The sequence below is a fragment of the Plutella xylostella genome, chromosome 17 (genome assembly GCF_932276165.1).
Source record: "Plutella xylostella chromosome 17, ilPluXylo3.1, whole genome shotgun sequence".
Lineage (NCBI taxonomy): Eukaryota > Metazoa > Arthropoda > Insecta > Lepidoptera > Plutellidae > Plutella > Plutella xylostella.
In genome coordinates this window covers 1528674-1544111 of record NC_063997.1, presented here as the reverse complement: position 1 = coordinate 1544111, position 15438 = coordinate 1528674, and the positions used below count along the sequence as shown (strand labels likewise).

General features: G+C 37.2%; 1 protein-coding gene across 1 annotated transcript; it reads right to left on the bottom strand.

The window, feature by feature from the left end:
• Positions 1-1565: 1565 nt before the first annotated feature.
• Positions 1566-15206, bottom strand: LOC105383605 (probable cytochrome P450 9f2). The gene is made up of 10 exons (XM_048627088.1): positions 14931-15206; positions 13443-13597; positions 6658-6774; positions 4702-4910; positions 4392-4521; positions 4103-4195; positions 3772-3990; positions 3450-3547; positions 2725-2893; positions 1566-2295 (listed from the first exon to the last, which is right to left on the bottom strand). The coding sequence occupies exons 1-10, from the start codon at positions 15137-15139 to the stop codon at positions 2129-2131; spliced, it is 1566 nt and encodes a 521-aa protein (XP_048483045.1). The 5' UTR covers positions 15140-15206; the 3' UTR covers positions 1566-2128.
• Positions 15207-15438: the final 232 nt, after the last annotated feature.

Genomic DNA, 15438 nt, shown 5'->3' with positions numbered 1-15438 from the left:
CATTGGACGTTGACAGTTTCATTGATACGAAGGTAGCGATTTTGATGCCTCAAAATATATTATTAGCAAAGTCAAAATGTATAAGAAAAACTTTATCAATATAATAAGTACAGAGATACAGCAGGTGCAGGTGCAGAGATAATCTCAATCCAATCAGAGCCAAAACGTTACCTACCTAAACGGCCAGCACATACACACGCACACATTAAATTTACATTATAACACCTCTCTTTTCCAGTTGGTGTCGTGGCAGGACTTAATTACAAGAGGCGCCTCTATTGCCATTCATTTCCGTAGTTTTTTCACTAATACTCGCTTGAGTGACTAAATAACATGTTTATTTTCCTGTTGAACTATCAATTTACAAGTGGTTTTCATACTCAAAGCTACATTATATAGAATACAATCTTTATATACCTACTTACTCTACTCAGTTACATCCTATACTAACTTTATAATATTATAAATGCGAAAGTAACTGTGTCTGTCTGTCTGTTACTCTTTCATGCCTATACTACTGAACGGATTTGAATTAAATTTGGTATACATACGGTCTAGACCCTGGGAATGAACATAGGCTACTTTTTATCCCGGAATTTCCACGGGAAAACTTTTAAACTAAAGGCGAAGCGAAGCGCGCAGGAACAGCTAGTTTTATAATATATTATTATCTTTGAATACCGTAGCTAGTTACCTCATAGTGATATTTACTTATCCATACAGTGTGCTTTGTTCCAATATTTGTGCCCACACATATTATTAGTTAGTATAGCACTAACTATTCATAATCATATATATACCTACCTACCTACATCATTATAGGATCCCATAATGGGCATTTAGGTATATTTATGGTAAATCAGGGAATAATAAAATTGACATATAATAAATATCTCCACATGATCTATAGGCCATCTGAGTTATTGTTCCAAGAAATATAACGTTGCAAATTAACTTTTTAGATCCACCATACAAAATTCCATAGTTGGTTTCGCACTTTTTATGGGAGAATCGACATCTCCTCGTCTTCTACTAAAGTCGATTCTTTTATTTCAGATAAGAGTTCTTTCCAGTCCTTAGACGACCGAATGGCGTAGTGGTTAGTGACCCTGACTACTGAGCCGATGGTCCCGGGTTCGATTCCCGGCTGGGGCAGATATTTGTTTAAACACAGATATTTGTTCTCGGGTCTTGGATGTGCCCGTAAAATGGCAATAGGCCCGCCCCCTATTACATTGGGACTAACATAACACTCTGGCGAAAAGTGGGTGCAGCAATGCACCTCTGCCTACCCCGCAAGGGAGTACATTAGTACAAGGCGTGAGTGCGTGTGTGTGAGTTCTTTCCAGTTGAATAAAATAAATTTAGAATGAATTCATAACTTGTGATAATTTGTCATATTTGGTCAATTTAGTATCTGAGATACGTAACACGAGTCAATTGTTCAATGACGCAATTAATAAGGTATTTCCAAATTATTTTAATAATTTTAAATCTTACTCATGTGGACAATACAAGCACTTGTATAAACTTAGGTAGTGGGTTTAGGTATAAAAATATAATCGTATATATTAAACTTTTGTATTATTTACTAATTTACTAAACTATAATATTATAATATGTTAAATCTTATTATTTAAATAACTAATTCCGTCAGTAATTTACATGAAAAATTTACATTCAGCTCTATCACGCATTCACAGCCATAACCCTAAGTTGTGAAACTCCAAAATCAAGTTTATTGTATAATACATAATAATATTATTATTATCCTTCCTAAACATCTGCGACCTGAAATTTGTCTAAAAAGTGACAAACCCAATTCTAACATTCAATAAAATTTACACTTTGCCAGTCCCATTGAGCCCCTCCCCCATAACTCTACTAGCTGCTATATTACCACCACCGCTAATGTCGGTGGTGGTACGATTCTTTGAGTTATAGGGGAGCGGATCATTTTGACTAGCATTCAATAAATTTTATTCTGTGCAAGAATTCGATTCTTTGAGTTATGAGGTAGGGGATCATTGGGACTGGCAAAGTGTACATTTTATTCTGTGTTAGAATTTGGTTTGTCACTTTTTGAATGAACTTCAGACTGCAAATAGTCCAAATCTCATGGTCTTCTTTAATTCCTGGAGCTGAACTTGACCCAGGAGCCGCCGACGGCGCGGATGTTGAAGTCCCCGGGCGCCAGCTGGACGGGGTCGGACGTCTTGCCGCACTTCTGGATCTCAAAGTTCAGCACGATGTGGTAGAGGAGCACCTTCAGCTCCAGGATCGCGAACCTGGACGCTGCAGAGGAATTACCAATTAGTGTAGTTTTAGACGTGTGCGTTTTGAATATCCTCTCCCGCGCAATGGTTTATATTCTATACTTGTAAGTTTTAGAGGTGTTAAATATATCAAACATTCTCACTCGTTTGTTGCATAGAAAGATTTGATATGGTGTTTGCCAAAATTCACGCCTTGATTTCAGTATCATTAACAACATCCACTTAAATAGGATGGTTATGACTGGATGAGGAAGGCCAAAGACAGAGTATTGTGCCTCTCCTTCATAGTAACCAGCAGTGGATTACTATGAGCTATTTATTCTAATGATGATAATAATGAAAAAATTCATGAATTTCACCATACCCTGCCAGGAGTTACCGTGTATCACGGAATACGCCGCGCCTACTGGGGGACGACCAGTTTTTAAGGTACGAAAAATAAACATACCGATGCAATTCCTGGGTCCAGTTCCAAAAGGCATGAACGTAAATGGCTGGATCTTATGTTTGTTCTCGTCATTGAATCTTTCAGGCTTGAACTTTTCAGGTTCCGGATAATACTGTTCGTCCCAGTGCACAGAACTGACCGAATTGTAGATACCGTCTCCAACTTCCAACTGAAAATTATAGTTAGATCAGCTACCGTAATATCACCACTGAATAGCAACGTCGCTCGCCTGTCAAACATTTTGTCGGTCGGACCATACAAGTGCAGCGATCACAGGATTCGATACTTTTATCGAGACTATACAAACATATGGAAAAAGAACAGTATCGTCAACTGTCACTGTCAAAATGTAAGGCAAATTTGTTGGTTCCAAAAGTGACTTTTGTTTTTTCCATAATGTTTGTGTAGTTTCGAAAATAGTATCTTATCCTGTGATCACTGCAAAGTTATCCCACAGTTATACATGATGAGATAGTTGAGATGAGTTTCATAGCATGGAAAGCATAGTATTTTAAATTTAACCCAATGTAGAAATCATGTAGAGTTTGGCCCAAGATTTCCCCATAAGGAGCTTAGTGCAGACCACAAATGCTATAAGTACATCATCCTACATACATAACAAGAGGTGTATATGAGATCATCTGAATGCATAAACACTGTTTTATTACACTTTGAATAATTTCAAGTACCTACTTATATTTAATGATTATCATTGTTTGACTCACTTGTACTGGCTTACCACCTTCCCTTGGAGGAGGCAATACGTAGGGTTTGACGCAAACCCTGTTCGTTATTACCGCCGGGGACCACTTCCTCAGTGCCTCTGTAAAGCATTTGACTATTATAATAACAGCTGTACAAATACCAGAAACCGTACCACCACCGACACATAGCAATCAACAATCCATAAGCAACGTCGCCCGCCTGTCTAACATCTATCAGATCCATACAAGTAACGATTACCGATTTGACAACCGAGCGTTGCATTGCTAATGTTTAGGTAATGGTAGGTGGTAACGCCACAGTGTTCAAAAACGCATATCTTACCATTAGCAACACAATCCAGATACGTCATCTTCTGTACGCCTTCATACGTCATCTTTCCGTGTTTCTCGTGGTATTCTTTCACCTCTTCGTAAAGTTTCCCCTGAGCTTCAGGGTTGACGGCCAGCTCGTGGACTGCCATCACGATGACTGATGCTGAACTCTCGAAGCCTCCGAAGAAGAACAAAAAGGCTTGAGCAGCCAAAGTGTCGGGTGTCCATTCTGTAGAAAACAGAAAATGTTATTTAACTTTCCAAATATATTTTTTCCAAGATATTTTCTGTAAAAACAAAAAAAAACAGCTTAAGAAATAGATGATATTCATAAAACTTACGCCTCATTTCACCCTTAGGTTTGATGTCCGCTTCATCGGTAGTGGCAAACCCTATGTCATCTAACTTGTCGTGGGTTTGCATCTTTAATGTACCTGTACGAGATAGGAAACACAAAGTCAAACTATGAGCGAAAAAAAATATTTTTTAAATGTTACGGACAATACTTTTGTGTAAAATATAAATTGAGCTTCTTATATTACTTTTTTGAATGTCAAAGTTCAGGGGTCATCGTGTTGACTTTGCCATGTCAATTAAAATTATGATTAGCAAAAAAACTGCTGTTAATACCCTTTGCAGCTTCCATCAACATTTGTATCATGTCTGGTCGTTCGATGTTGTTGTTCTCGCGATGCTGCATGGTCTTCAGCACTATTCCTCTGAAGAAATCAGTCGTTTCTTTCGGGAAGAAGGGGAAGAACTAGAAAAGAAGTAAATGCTTACAGTTATCTGAAAATAAGCAACTAATTACCTGTGTCCTAGAAACTTGGCCCATCAAAAGCCTTTAAATAAGTTAAGCTTTTTTTTTCCAAATGTAAGCTACGTTTCAGCCAGGGATAATATTATGTCAGAATTTAGCTTATTTTTTAATTTAATTTACCTTTGACAAAGCTGGAATAGTCATGACGATGAAAAAGGAAAGCCTTCGCGTCAAAGAATTTCCCACCACCAAGCTCTGTCCAGCCTTGTAAAAATCATTTTCAGGATCTTTCAGCGAGTTCACTTGGAGACCGAATATCGTTGAAGCGATGACGTCATTCGTGTAGCAACGAATCAGTCGAGAAGCGTCTATGTCTTGTCCTTCGGTTTCTGAAACAGTATTATGCATGAGTGGTATGTTTGTAGTGGTGAAGGTAACATTGTATTGCGATTTATATACGCATCAACATTCTTGAAATGAACAGGTAGGTAATGAAATGGGCGTTTTTTAAATGTAACCTAGTACATACATTCCAACAAGCTGACATCCGTTACGAAGAGAATTTGTGTTGCCTGATGACGAAGTCACTTCAGGATATATTGTAAAGTGACGGTGTAATGCGTCAGAGTCTGAAAGAATCTGGGAGTCAGAAGAAATACCGAGGGAATGGAAAGAGGGATACATTGTCAAAGTACCGAAAAAGGGAAGCATGTCAGACTGTAACAACTATCGGGGAATCAGCTTACTGCCGATGTGCTCCAAAATTCTAGCGAAAATCCTGCTACAGCGTATGGCGACGGTGATGGAACCAAAATTCAGAGATGAACAAGGAGGCTTCCGGGTAAACCGCTCCTGTACGGACCAAATAAATGTCTTGCGTATAGTGATTGAACAATGCAGAGAGATGCAAAACGAAGTCTATGCTCTGTTTGTAGATTTTGAAAAAGCGTTCGACACTATACAATGGGATACTATGTGGAAAGTACTTCGACAGAAGGGCGTACCAGGGAAAATTATAAATCTGGTCCGAAACTTGTATGTTGGCTCCACGTGCAGAGTGATACATCGTGGACAGCTGTCTGAAGCTATAAATGTATCTGCTGGAGTTAAACAGGGATGCCTTATGTCACCGTTCCTCTTTCTTGTCGTAATAGACGAAGTGATGCGCAGAGTGGTTAAAGATAAGGAAAGAGGCATACCTTGGCGCCCAAACCGTGACCTCGAAGACATTGATTATGCCGACGACCTATGCTTACTATCCGCAAGCCGGGAGGATCTACAGCAAAAGACCTTGGACTTAGTCACAATATCTGCCGAATATGGAATGCGTGTCAACGTGTATAAGACCAAAGATATGCGAATAAACACAGACGACATAGAACCCATTCAGATTAATGGCAAGAACATAGAACAAGTGGAAAAATTCTGCTATCTCGGTAGCATGATAGATCACAACGGAGGCACGGATATTGACGTCGAGGCGAGAATCAACAAGGCACGAGCAGTGTTCGGACAACTGAAGAACTTCTGGCGTTCCAAGAACATCAACCGTAACACCAAAATCAGGATCTTTAACTCCAACGTAAAAACTGTCCTCTTATACGGGTGCGAGACTTGGTTTGTGCGTAAAGATATTTCCCACAAGCTTCAAGTTTTTATAAACAAGTGCTTGCGACAAATTCTGGGAATATTTTGGCCACGAACCATCAGAAATGAAGACCTTTGGACTCTCACAAACCAGAGACCTACGCATTTAGAGATCCTCGATCGAAAATGGCGCTGGATAGGTCATTCGTTGCGGCAGGAGGACTCTCGCCTCACAAAGCAGGCCCTAGTGTTTGCCCCGCAAGGAAAAAGAAGGATAGGGCGCCCAAGAATAACTTGGATAAGGACATTAGCCCAGGAGATCAAGTCGATCAACATGAGCTGGCCAGAAGTTGTGGCTGCTGCCTCTGATCGTCAGAAGTGGAAAGCTGTAGTTGCGGCCCTATGCTCCACTAGGAGTTAAAGGACTTAAGAAGAAGTAATGCATCAGAATCGCGCGACGCCATTGGTGCGCGCTATCAATGCGGCTCGGTTGCTATTCGTCGATAAGGACTCGCTCTGAATCCTGCCTTATCATTGGTTGATAATTACCTCTCAAGTAATGCACGATGTTGTTGCTGGTCTCGTTCATGAAGGGCACCATCTGCCTCATCTTGGAGCCGGTGAACGCGGGGCTCAGCGTCGACCGCATGTCTCGCCATCTGTCGCCTGTTGTCAGAAGTGGGATAAGTAGTCAGTAAATCATGCCTTCACAAAGACTAGAGCTGCGGCCCTATCGCGAAGGGACCCTATCTAAACCAAATAACATTTACAAAGTTAAGAGTCAAATTCAATACATTTTGAATCCGAAAATAGTTTTCAAAACAAGTTCGTGATAGGTACACTGGATAGGGTTTGTCACCGTAGTGAAATTATCAATATCATTCGTAGCAAACAGAAGAAAATCACGATCATAATAATATTATATCAGCCATATCCTTATCCTAACTAATATTATAAATGCGAAAGTAACTGTGTCTGTCTATCTGTTACTCTTTCACGCCAAAACTACTGAACGGATTTGAATGAAATTTGGTATACATATGGTCTGACCCTGATAAAAAACATAGGCTACTTTTTATTCCCGGAATTCCCACGGGAACACTTTTTAAGGCGAAACGAAGCTCGCGTGAACAGCTAGTTTATTATAAACAAAGTTTTGTGTTATTTTATAAGATAAGGTTATTCCCCTCGTAATTATCGTCTGCCATCTACTTGACCACTATCTACCTCTACAGAGCGTCAGTTTTATTTGTGTTTTGATAATAACAAAATCATAATCTAAATCAAAATGATGATAACCAGTACAAGCCGGTATGAATTAGTTCACTTGAGTAGAAGAAGTTCATTTTCAAATAACCGAGACCAAATCAATTTTTTTAAATCATTTAGTTTAATTAAAATATTAACAAAATATTTGAACGTTTTTAGTTGGTTGGAGATATTCTCAATGTTACAGAAGTTTTATTAACTTATTAGCTACCTTTTCCGTTAAGGAATAATTTGGTGATATTGTCACTGGAACTTTTGTATTGCTCGCAAGTGTATTTTTAACCGACTTCGAAAAAAGGAGGAGGTTCTCAATTCGTCTGTATGTATGTTTTTTTGTGTATGTTCATCGATTACTCCGCCATTTATGGAACGATTTTCAAAATTCTTTTTTTGATGTATTGGGTCGAGCTCAGAGGTGGTCCCATTTTTTTTCAGAATTTTATTCCTCCCCCAAGGGTGGGTAAAGGGGTAAAAACAGGGGTATAAATCTGGGAGCACGGCAGTGAACCCACCAAGTCGAGCAAAAAGCAGCACGGCCGTACCATCCTTTTCTCGAAGCAATTCAGCCCATTTTCCTGTAACTTCGTTGTGGATAAAACTAGAAGACTGAATTTTCACTAACCATGCAGGCATTGTAAAGACACGGTATATTTCAAATTTCATTCAATTTGAACTAGTAGTTTAAAAATTAGTTCTAGCAGACCTAGAAGCTTCAAATTTGGAATATAAGTAGTGTTTGGTGTATGAATCAAGGGAAAACTGAAATATTTGGAGGCACTACCGTGCACCAACCACCAACTCGAGTAATTTTTTTCAATTTTGGTCCAGTTTTCTAGATAGGTACATAACTGCTTAAATAATGTCATAATCACTTATCTGGGGGCACGGCAGTGCCCCCACCAAGTCGAGCAAAAAAGCGGCACGGCCGTACCATCCTTTTCTCGAAGCAATTCTTCTTATATTTACTTGAATTTGGTTATCGCACTAAATAATTTAATTAACACGTGTTTCCATGCGATGGCCGAGTCAATATATTTATATAAAACATTAAAGATTTTTAAGATTGAGATGCGTGCGTGGATAAGACTTGGTATTACATGGATCTCACAACTTTTTACCGTAGAACAACTGAGTTACGAGACTTGGTTTTTTTGACAAGTATTGTTTTGATGGGATTTCTATTTTGGGCACTTATCAACCGATTCTTATGCAATTTAGAACTTAAATATAGTTCTTATAACAAAAAATATGATGGTGAACTTGAGCTGATCTGATGATGGAAACGGAAGGCAGTCAAGGGAACTCCTCAACGGTATATAGCAACTACCTCGTATTTAGGCTTGAATGATTCGTGTTGACAAGTAGGACTTATTGGTATCATTTACATCTTACTTTTGATAAATAATTATTGCAAATAAACTAAAAATAATTAAAAAAATAATTAATAATTAAAAAAAAATTAAAAACCAGTTTTTATATTTTTAGTTGGTTGGAGATATTCTCAATGTTACAGAAGCTTTATTAATCTACCTTTTCCGTTTAGGAATTATTTGGTGACATTGTCACTGGAACTTTTGTATTGCTCGCAAGTTTATTTTTCTATTTTATTGTTCTCCTTTGAATAAACTGCTGATGCATGTTTAAAAGGCGTAGACGGAAACATCCACTTTATTCGTCTCACGTGCTCCTTACTACCACATAGCGCCGGCTTTTATGGTCATTTATCGTGAACCGAAAAGTATTAAAGTTTATGTTAGGATTACTCTTATATTCTCTTGTTTGGTGGTGCAGTTTACAATGAACGAGATGATGATAAAACAAAGAAGTCCCAGAAACCGATGATCACAACTTTTGTTATAAGTATGGCTTTTGATATTCCTGAAAATCTTGCTTTTCCATAGATTCTAATCGTTGATGGTTACCTACATGACTGTTTACTATGCAGAAGCAAAAAAACACGAGTATCAACAAGTCGAAGAACGAAAGTTGTTTGGATTGACCCACTAAGTAACCAACCCCCTTTCTGTAAGTATACCATATTTGAAATACCCTATAGACAACGGCAATATTTTGTACAGGTGATAACATACCGTAAGTGTGTGTTGTATTTTGTGATAATGTTAGCAGATATACAAATAGAGACAGTATATCTGATCACGTAATTTGTAATTTATAAGGCAACAGGTAATCATTAACTTATCTCATTTGAATAATCAATTCTAATCACATATCTAATAGATACATTGAATCACGGCTAAGGCGCGTGTCACTGTTTATTTAATCAAAATCCATTATGGACAACATTTCAAAAAACTAAAGCTGCTATAAATCGAAAACCATTTCGAGATTTAGCTCTAAAGGCCACAAAAAAAATGTTTTTGTATTTTTTGGATGTATCATTTTTGAGAAAATCATAAAATAGTAAAAAAGGGCTGATGACGTCATGCATCAGGTGCGATGCATTTTGATGATCAAAGCCTATAGATTTAAAAACAAAGTAACTGTCACTTTCATTTTTGATTGACGTTGACGTTTTATCGTGACGTTGTTGTTTATTTGGGTCATTTTCATAAGTTCTGTTCTGACACTTTCTGACTATTTTTTGTTATTTATCATATAAAATGGTTAGTACGTATTAAGAGATGACCTCTATATAATATGTCCCAGAGCATGCCACCGCCTACATAGCTGAAAAAATGCTTCTGAAAAATGCTTCTGCTTATTTTTTACATGATAAGTACTTTGTATCGATCAGAAATATCAATGTCATTTGAAAATGACCCATTTGTTGGTTGGCATGTAAACAAAGTTTAAATGTCACTTGTCAGTGTCATTTATGTTTTTTTTCGAGACTAAGGCAATAGACAAAAATAAAAATTGCGCCTAATATGTGATGTCACTTCCGGTTTTAAAATAATTAACTTTAAAGTTAAAAATAACATGCAAAAATTAATGTATATACAAAATAAAAAAATACGGGTCCTCTAATTTTTTATAAACTTTCCGAATAGTTAATAAAAATATAGGGTAAAGAAAATGAAATGTTGTCCATTGTTTATCAAAGAAAATAATATATTTAAGGATAAATATCTAATATGAGTTTAGATTATCTTATATGGTGTAATACGTATGTACTTATACCTACATCATTTTATACGGTATGATCAAAAGCTAAGGCTACAGCCTACTACAGTGCTTCGAAGTTTCAGATTGCTACAGTCCCCTCTCTAAATCGACTAACGAACAAACGCGAATTATACAACGAGATAGAGTAGTTTCTTTATAATCTATGTAGAGTGACCCCACTGACCTAAGACAGGTTGGTGGAGCAGATCACGGCTGTGGAAGATCAATGTCAAAATACATAACTAGTGGCGCTTCATTGTAAAGTCGATTTTGCCCAGCAGATTATTACTTTCTGTAGAGATGCATTCATTGCTAGCCTAAGCAAACCACAAATAACTATAATATTGTTAACGACACCACCGCAGGATGGTTAAGTATGCCTTAAGGTAGTCAAACTCTTTATAAGTAAGTAGGTACCTCTTGAGATAATATTGTTAATAGGCAATGTCAATATTCATACATTATTATTGTTTTTTTTACTTAGATAATTGACGATACGATAACACACGATATTAGAGGTGCATTTTGGTGAACAAAATGACGATGGGTAAATCGTGGTATAACTGGCATGTGTCAGTAACTGGCACTTTGACTATAAAACTAAATATATTAAGCTTTTGGATATAGTAAGACCATCTTCGATGTGTTTACAGCAATCTCCAATTATTCATTGATATTATAGTTTAATTTTACGTCGCTAGGTGGGTATTTTCCGGCGCTGGAAATTATCTCAGTCAAAGCGGCGAAGATCGCCAAAAAAATGCACGTGCGTTAAGTTTTTTTTAAGGAGACACCAAAATTTGTATGGCCTGTTTTCGCGAAAATAAATAAGTTTTTGATAGTGTGACAATAACAAGGAAGTAGGGGAAGGTCTAAACAATATCATAATAGCCCGATTCACTGTGATTTTAGTTGCTTTTGAGTTATATTTGAGGGTGCTAGTTACTGAAATGTAATTTATATCTTCACTTAGTAACTGGCACCCCCCTGCCAGTTACTAATATTTTGGGTTTTGTGATTTTAAGCTATTTTATACCTTCTATCGACAGGAAATACGATTTAAAGTGCACTGTAAAAACCCCCAGTGTCTAGGCAGCTTTGTTTCAATAACTGGCACGGGGCTGCCAGTTACTAATCTGCATACATTTTTTTTACGCACCAATAACTGGCACTTACTGGTGCGGTAAACATTTCTTTCATGTTTCTTTTCAGAAAAATGACTAAAATCAAGGCAATCTACGGTAGTCTGTAATTGTCCACTGCTGGACCTCTCACCAGCAGAGACACTGCACTCTGTTCTTGACCTTCCTCATCCAGCCACTACCGGTCAGCTTTATAAGGTCGTTGGTCCAGCTGACCCGAAGGTATCCGCCGCTACCCTTGCCTGTTCGTGGTCTCCACTCTAGAGCGCGTTTGCCCCACTGGTCATCGGTTCTTCGGCAGCTATGGCCTGCCTAATGCCACTTGAGCATAGAATTTAAGAGCTATATCGGTTACTCAAGTTCTCTTACGGATTACCTTATTTCTGATATGGTCCTTCAAAGAACCACCAATCTTTCCAATGCCCGCTGATTGATTCGGTGGACCAGTCCAACCGTCCACGTCTATGATCCATACGTCATCACCAGTAAGACGCATTGACTGAAGACCTTTGCCTTCAGGCATTTATGTGAAAATTTGTCAAATCTTCCCTTATGCAGTCCAATCCAGAAATACATATTTTGTTTTATGCACCTTACAACTTCGTTTTCGAAGTTCCTTCTGCCTAGTCGAATAGACTGTCCAAGGTAGACATAATATACTTACTGTTGCTGTATTAAGGCCGCTATGCATGTTACAACGAGGGAATTCCAGAACTGCGCAGGTCTAAATGGAAGTAAAGGCTTTCTTATATAGTCCTTGAAGAACTTGATAGAAACACGGTTCGTGATGACCTTATAAAACAGCTTGAAAACATGACTTATAAACAAAATTGGTTAAAGAGCTTCGAGAGCTGAGAGAGAAGCTGTTCGAGAATAGTAATAGCTTTCAGAAGAGCTGTACTAATTCTGTCTTTACCCAGAGCATGTGAAGCTGAAAAACGTAAAAACCTTCAATTTCCTCAAGAAATTTCAGCTTAGAGGCAACTATACTTCCGTCAGCAGTCTTCAACTTAGCCAGGTTACTTCTCCCAAGCTGCTGAATGAATACATCAAGGTCCACAAGCATTTGCTTTCTCCATTTCCGTTTCCAAATCCAAGGGTTTCTCGATTTGTTGCATTCATATGGACCCACGATTCGTCGCATACTTGTACTGTCATTTTGTCGTAGAAGTCGACCATTACAACGATGATTTTGAGTCTTACCGGTACAAAACCTAGACAGGTTATTGTACATTACCAATATCAAATATATTATTGATTTTAGAGTACTTATTGACCTAATTGCATGATTTTTTAAAAGGTGCCAGTTACTGAAACATCATGTGACAGTTACTAATTTTTACTGCCAGTTACTAGGTTTTTTGGGGGTAGTGGATATAAACTTTATTAAAATCGAATATTAATCATATATCTTTACCATTTATGCCTTTAATTGTTCGTCATCTTATTGCCAGTAATTCAAGCCTACCAGTGCTTAAATCAGGCCAATACTTTATTTTTAATATATTTTTTTGTGTTGCTAGTCGCTTAAACTGCCAGTTACTAGTACTTTTACCCTATAACCTAACCAACGTTAAAAAGCCCCGACAAACAAAACTAAAAGTCGGCATAATAAGTATTACATATGACCACAGACATGTGCCCTATGACGCAAAAAAAACAAATTAAAAGTCGTTTCAGCCGTTTGGGAGCAGCTACGCTATCACAGACAGATACACAGGTACTTTAAACCTACAACATCTCTATTTTCCGTAGAGGGTTGAAAAGACAAAGGTCCACAAAACGATGCTCACATACCTGTCATCATAAAGAGGCTCTCATTGAACAAGTCATCAGTAGCAAACCGCCGGTGGTCCACGAAGTGGTCGAAGTCCTTGACGGTGATGAGTCTGATGATGGAGGGGTCCCGGATCAGGTACAGCGGCACGAAGCCTTCCACGTAGCCGACGTAGCTAAGAAGTGAGGGCAGGATTGGGATTGTTATAAATTTCTCAAATAATTGTAAACTTATGGGTAGTATATGGTGTTGCTAAAGTGGTAGTAAGACGAAAGTGAGTCAAAGGCATACTAAACATCTTCTGTTGGAGGATTTTTAAATTTTCGATACAATATTTTTTTAACTATTATCCATAGAACTTGTTAGACACATTCTATTCTATTCTATTCTCTGGGGGGGTGTAAGTACCTGCATCTGGCTCTCTCGATTGGAACCTTTAGACACATATTGGGATTCGTTTTTTTTTGCGAATTTCGAAAAGTTTATGAGATATATCAATCAAGTATCAACCCTGTTCGGCTTACTAGATATACCATTTTTTCCTTACTAGATAAACCTTCATTATGATTTAACTAACACAAAGATCTTCTCATATACGTAATAATTATTATGTATGTAGGAGGTATGACCTTTATTGATATTTGCGACTATAAAGATGAGTTCAACCTGTTTTTGTTGTTGTAAATAACACGGTAGGTATATCAAGATTATATATTATGATGATGATGACGTAAGTACATTATTTAAAAATCATTTCGTTGTTGATGCGTGAGAATTTCAACCAAAAAACGGCAATCCAAACAAGCATGAAACAAGCATATTCCATATTCGGAGCTACCGGTTATGACCTGCGCAATTTATATGACATTGAGATAAATTGCCCACACACATAGAACAGAATAGATAACAACGGTAATTGTAGCAATCATCACCAAAAACAGTGTTCTAAATGGGTATTGTTAGTCCCGAGGATGTCATAAACTAATAGACCTGATAGAGAGTTCACTAGTAAAATGTATAATGGTGTACTTGCGGTCTTTTGATATGAGTAATTTTAGGTAGGTACTTATATGTATTAGGTAATTATAAGGTACTTTATAAATTCATTTCACAATCAAATCATTTGAGAGAAAGAAAATAAATTGATATTGTTTTTTATACTTATGTATTTTTATACTTTAATATTTTTTAACTCCTGGCCAAAAAAATACATATTATAACTGTAATAATACTCATAAAGTAATAGTAATAACCAAGGTATACGTCTGTTTATGTTACTCATAGACCAGACCATGTAGCTCAGAAATTTATGGACAGATTAATGCGTAGGTATACATGTATTTTAAAATGCGAATTTTCCTGGTTTTCAAAATGACTTCTTGACGGGTCGTCTCACACATTAAAAAGCTTATACTAAGTATTAACTTAGTATAAGCTTTTTAAGTTACTATCGGTTTTTTACTTTAGTTAACTAAGTATATTTTAAAAAAATTGAAATTATAAATTACCTTTCACCCGGAAAAGCTCTGTAAACACGGTCGAGATCATAGAACATGTGATTCTTCCCGAAGGAGCTTTTGATGATATTTCCAAACATCGGGAACCCGGGCAGGAACTTCATATCTTTACTCTTGAAAACATTCTGATTCTTATAGTAGCTGTAGAACGCGAACGCTACTAACGTTGTTAATATAAATATTAATATTTCCGCAATCATTTTTGCTTATTTAAAGCGTGCGTTGTCTCTAACTTTATGTTTTACACTGATCTGGTGCCGAGTACAATAACAGACCCGTGTCATGATTGAGTAGCTACAGTCTGACCAACACACTCTAGCAATTGTAAAAAAAATAGCTACTTAGTAAATGGTAATTGATCTATGATTGGCATTACATCTTATATTATCACATTCCTCGTTTGATCTTGTATGCTTAACAAAGACTATGTAGGTACCTACCTCCTATTTAAAATTTATAATACAAAAGTTTACACCTGCAAAATACAAAAGTCCTTATT

Bases quoted from the DNA above. Each gene is read 5' to 3' on its own strand.
- LOC105383605 (XM_048627088.1), bottom strand. From the start codon at position 15,139: ATGATTGCGGAAATATTAATATTTATATTAACAACGTTAGTAGCGTTC. The intron at 4,196-4,391 runs GTATTAACAGCA...TATCTCGTACAG, and splicing joins GTTGATGGAAGCTGCAAAGG to GTACATTAAAGATGCAAACC. The intron at 3,548-3,771 runs GTAAGATATGCG...AATGCTTTACAG, and splicing joins TCTGGATTGTGTTGCTAATG to AGGCACTGAGGAAGTGGTCC.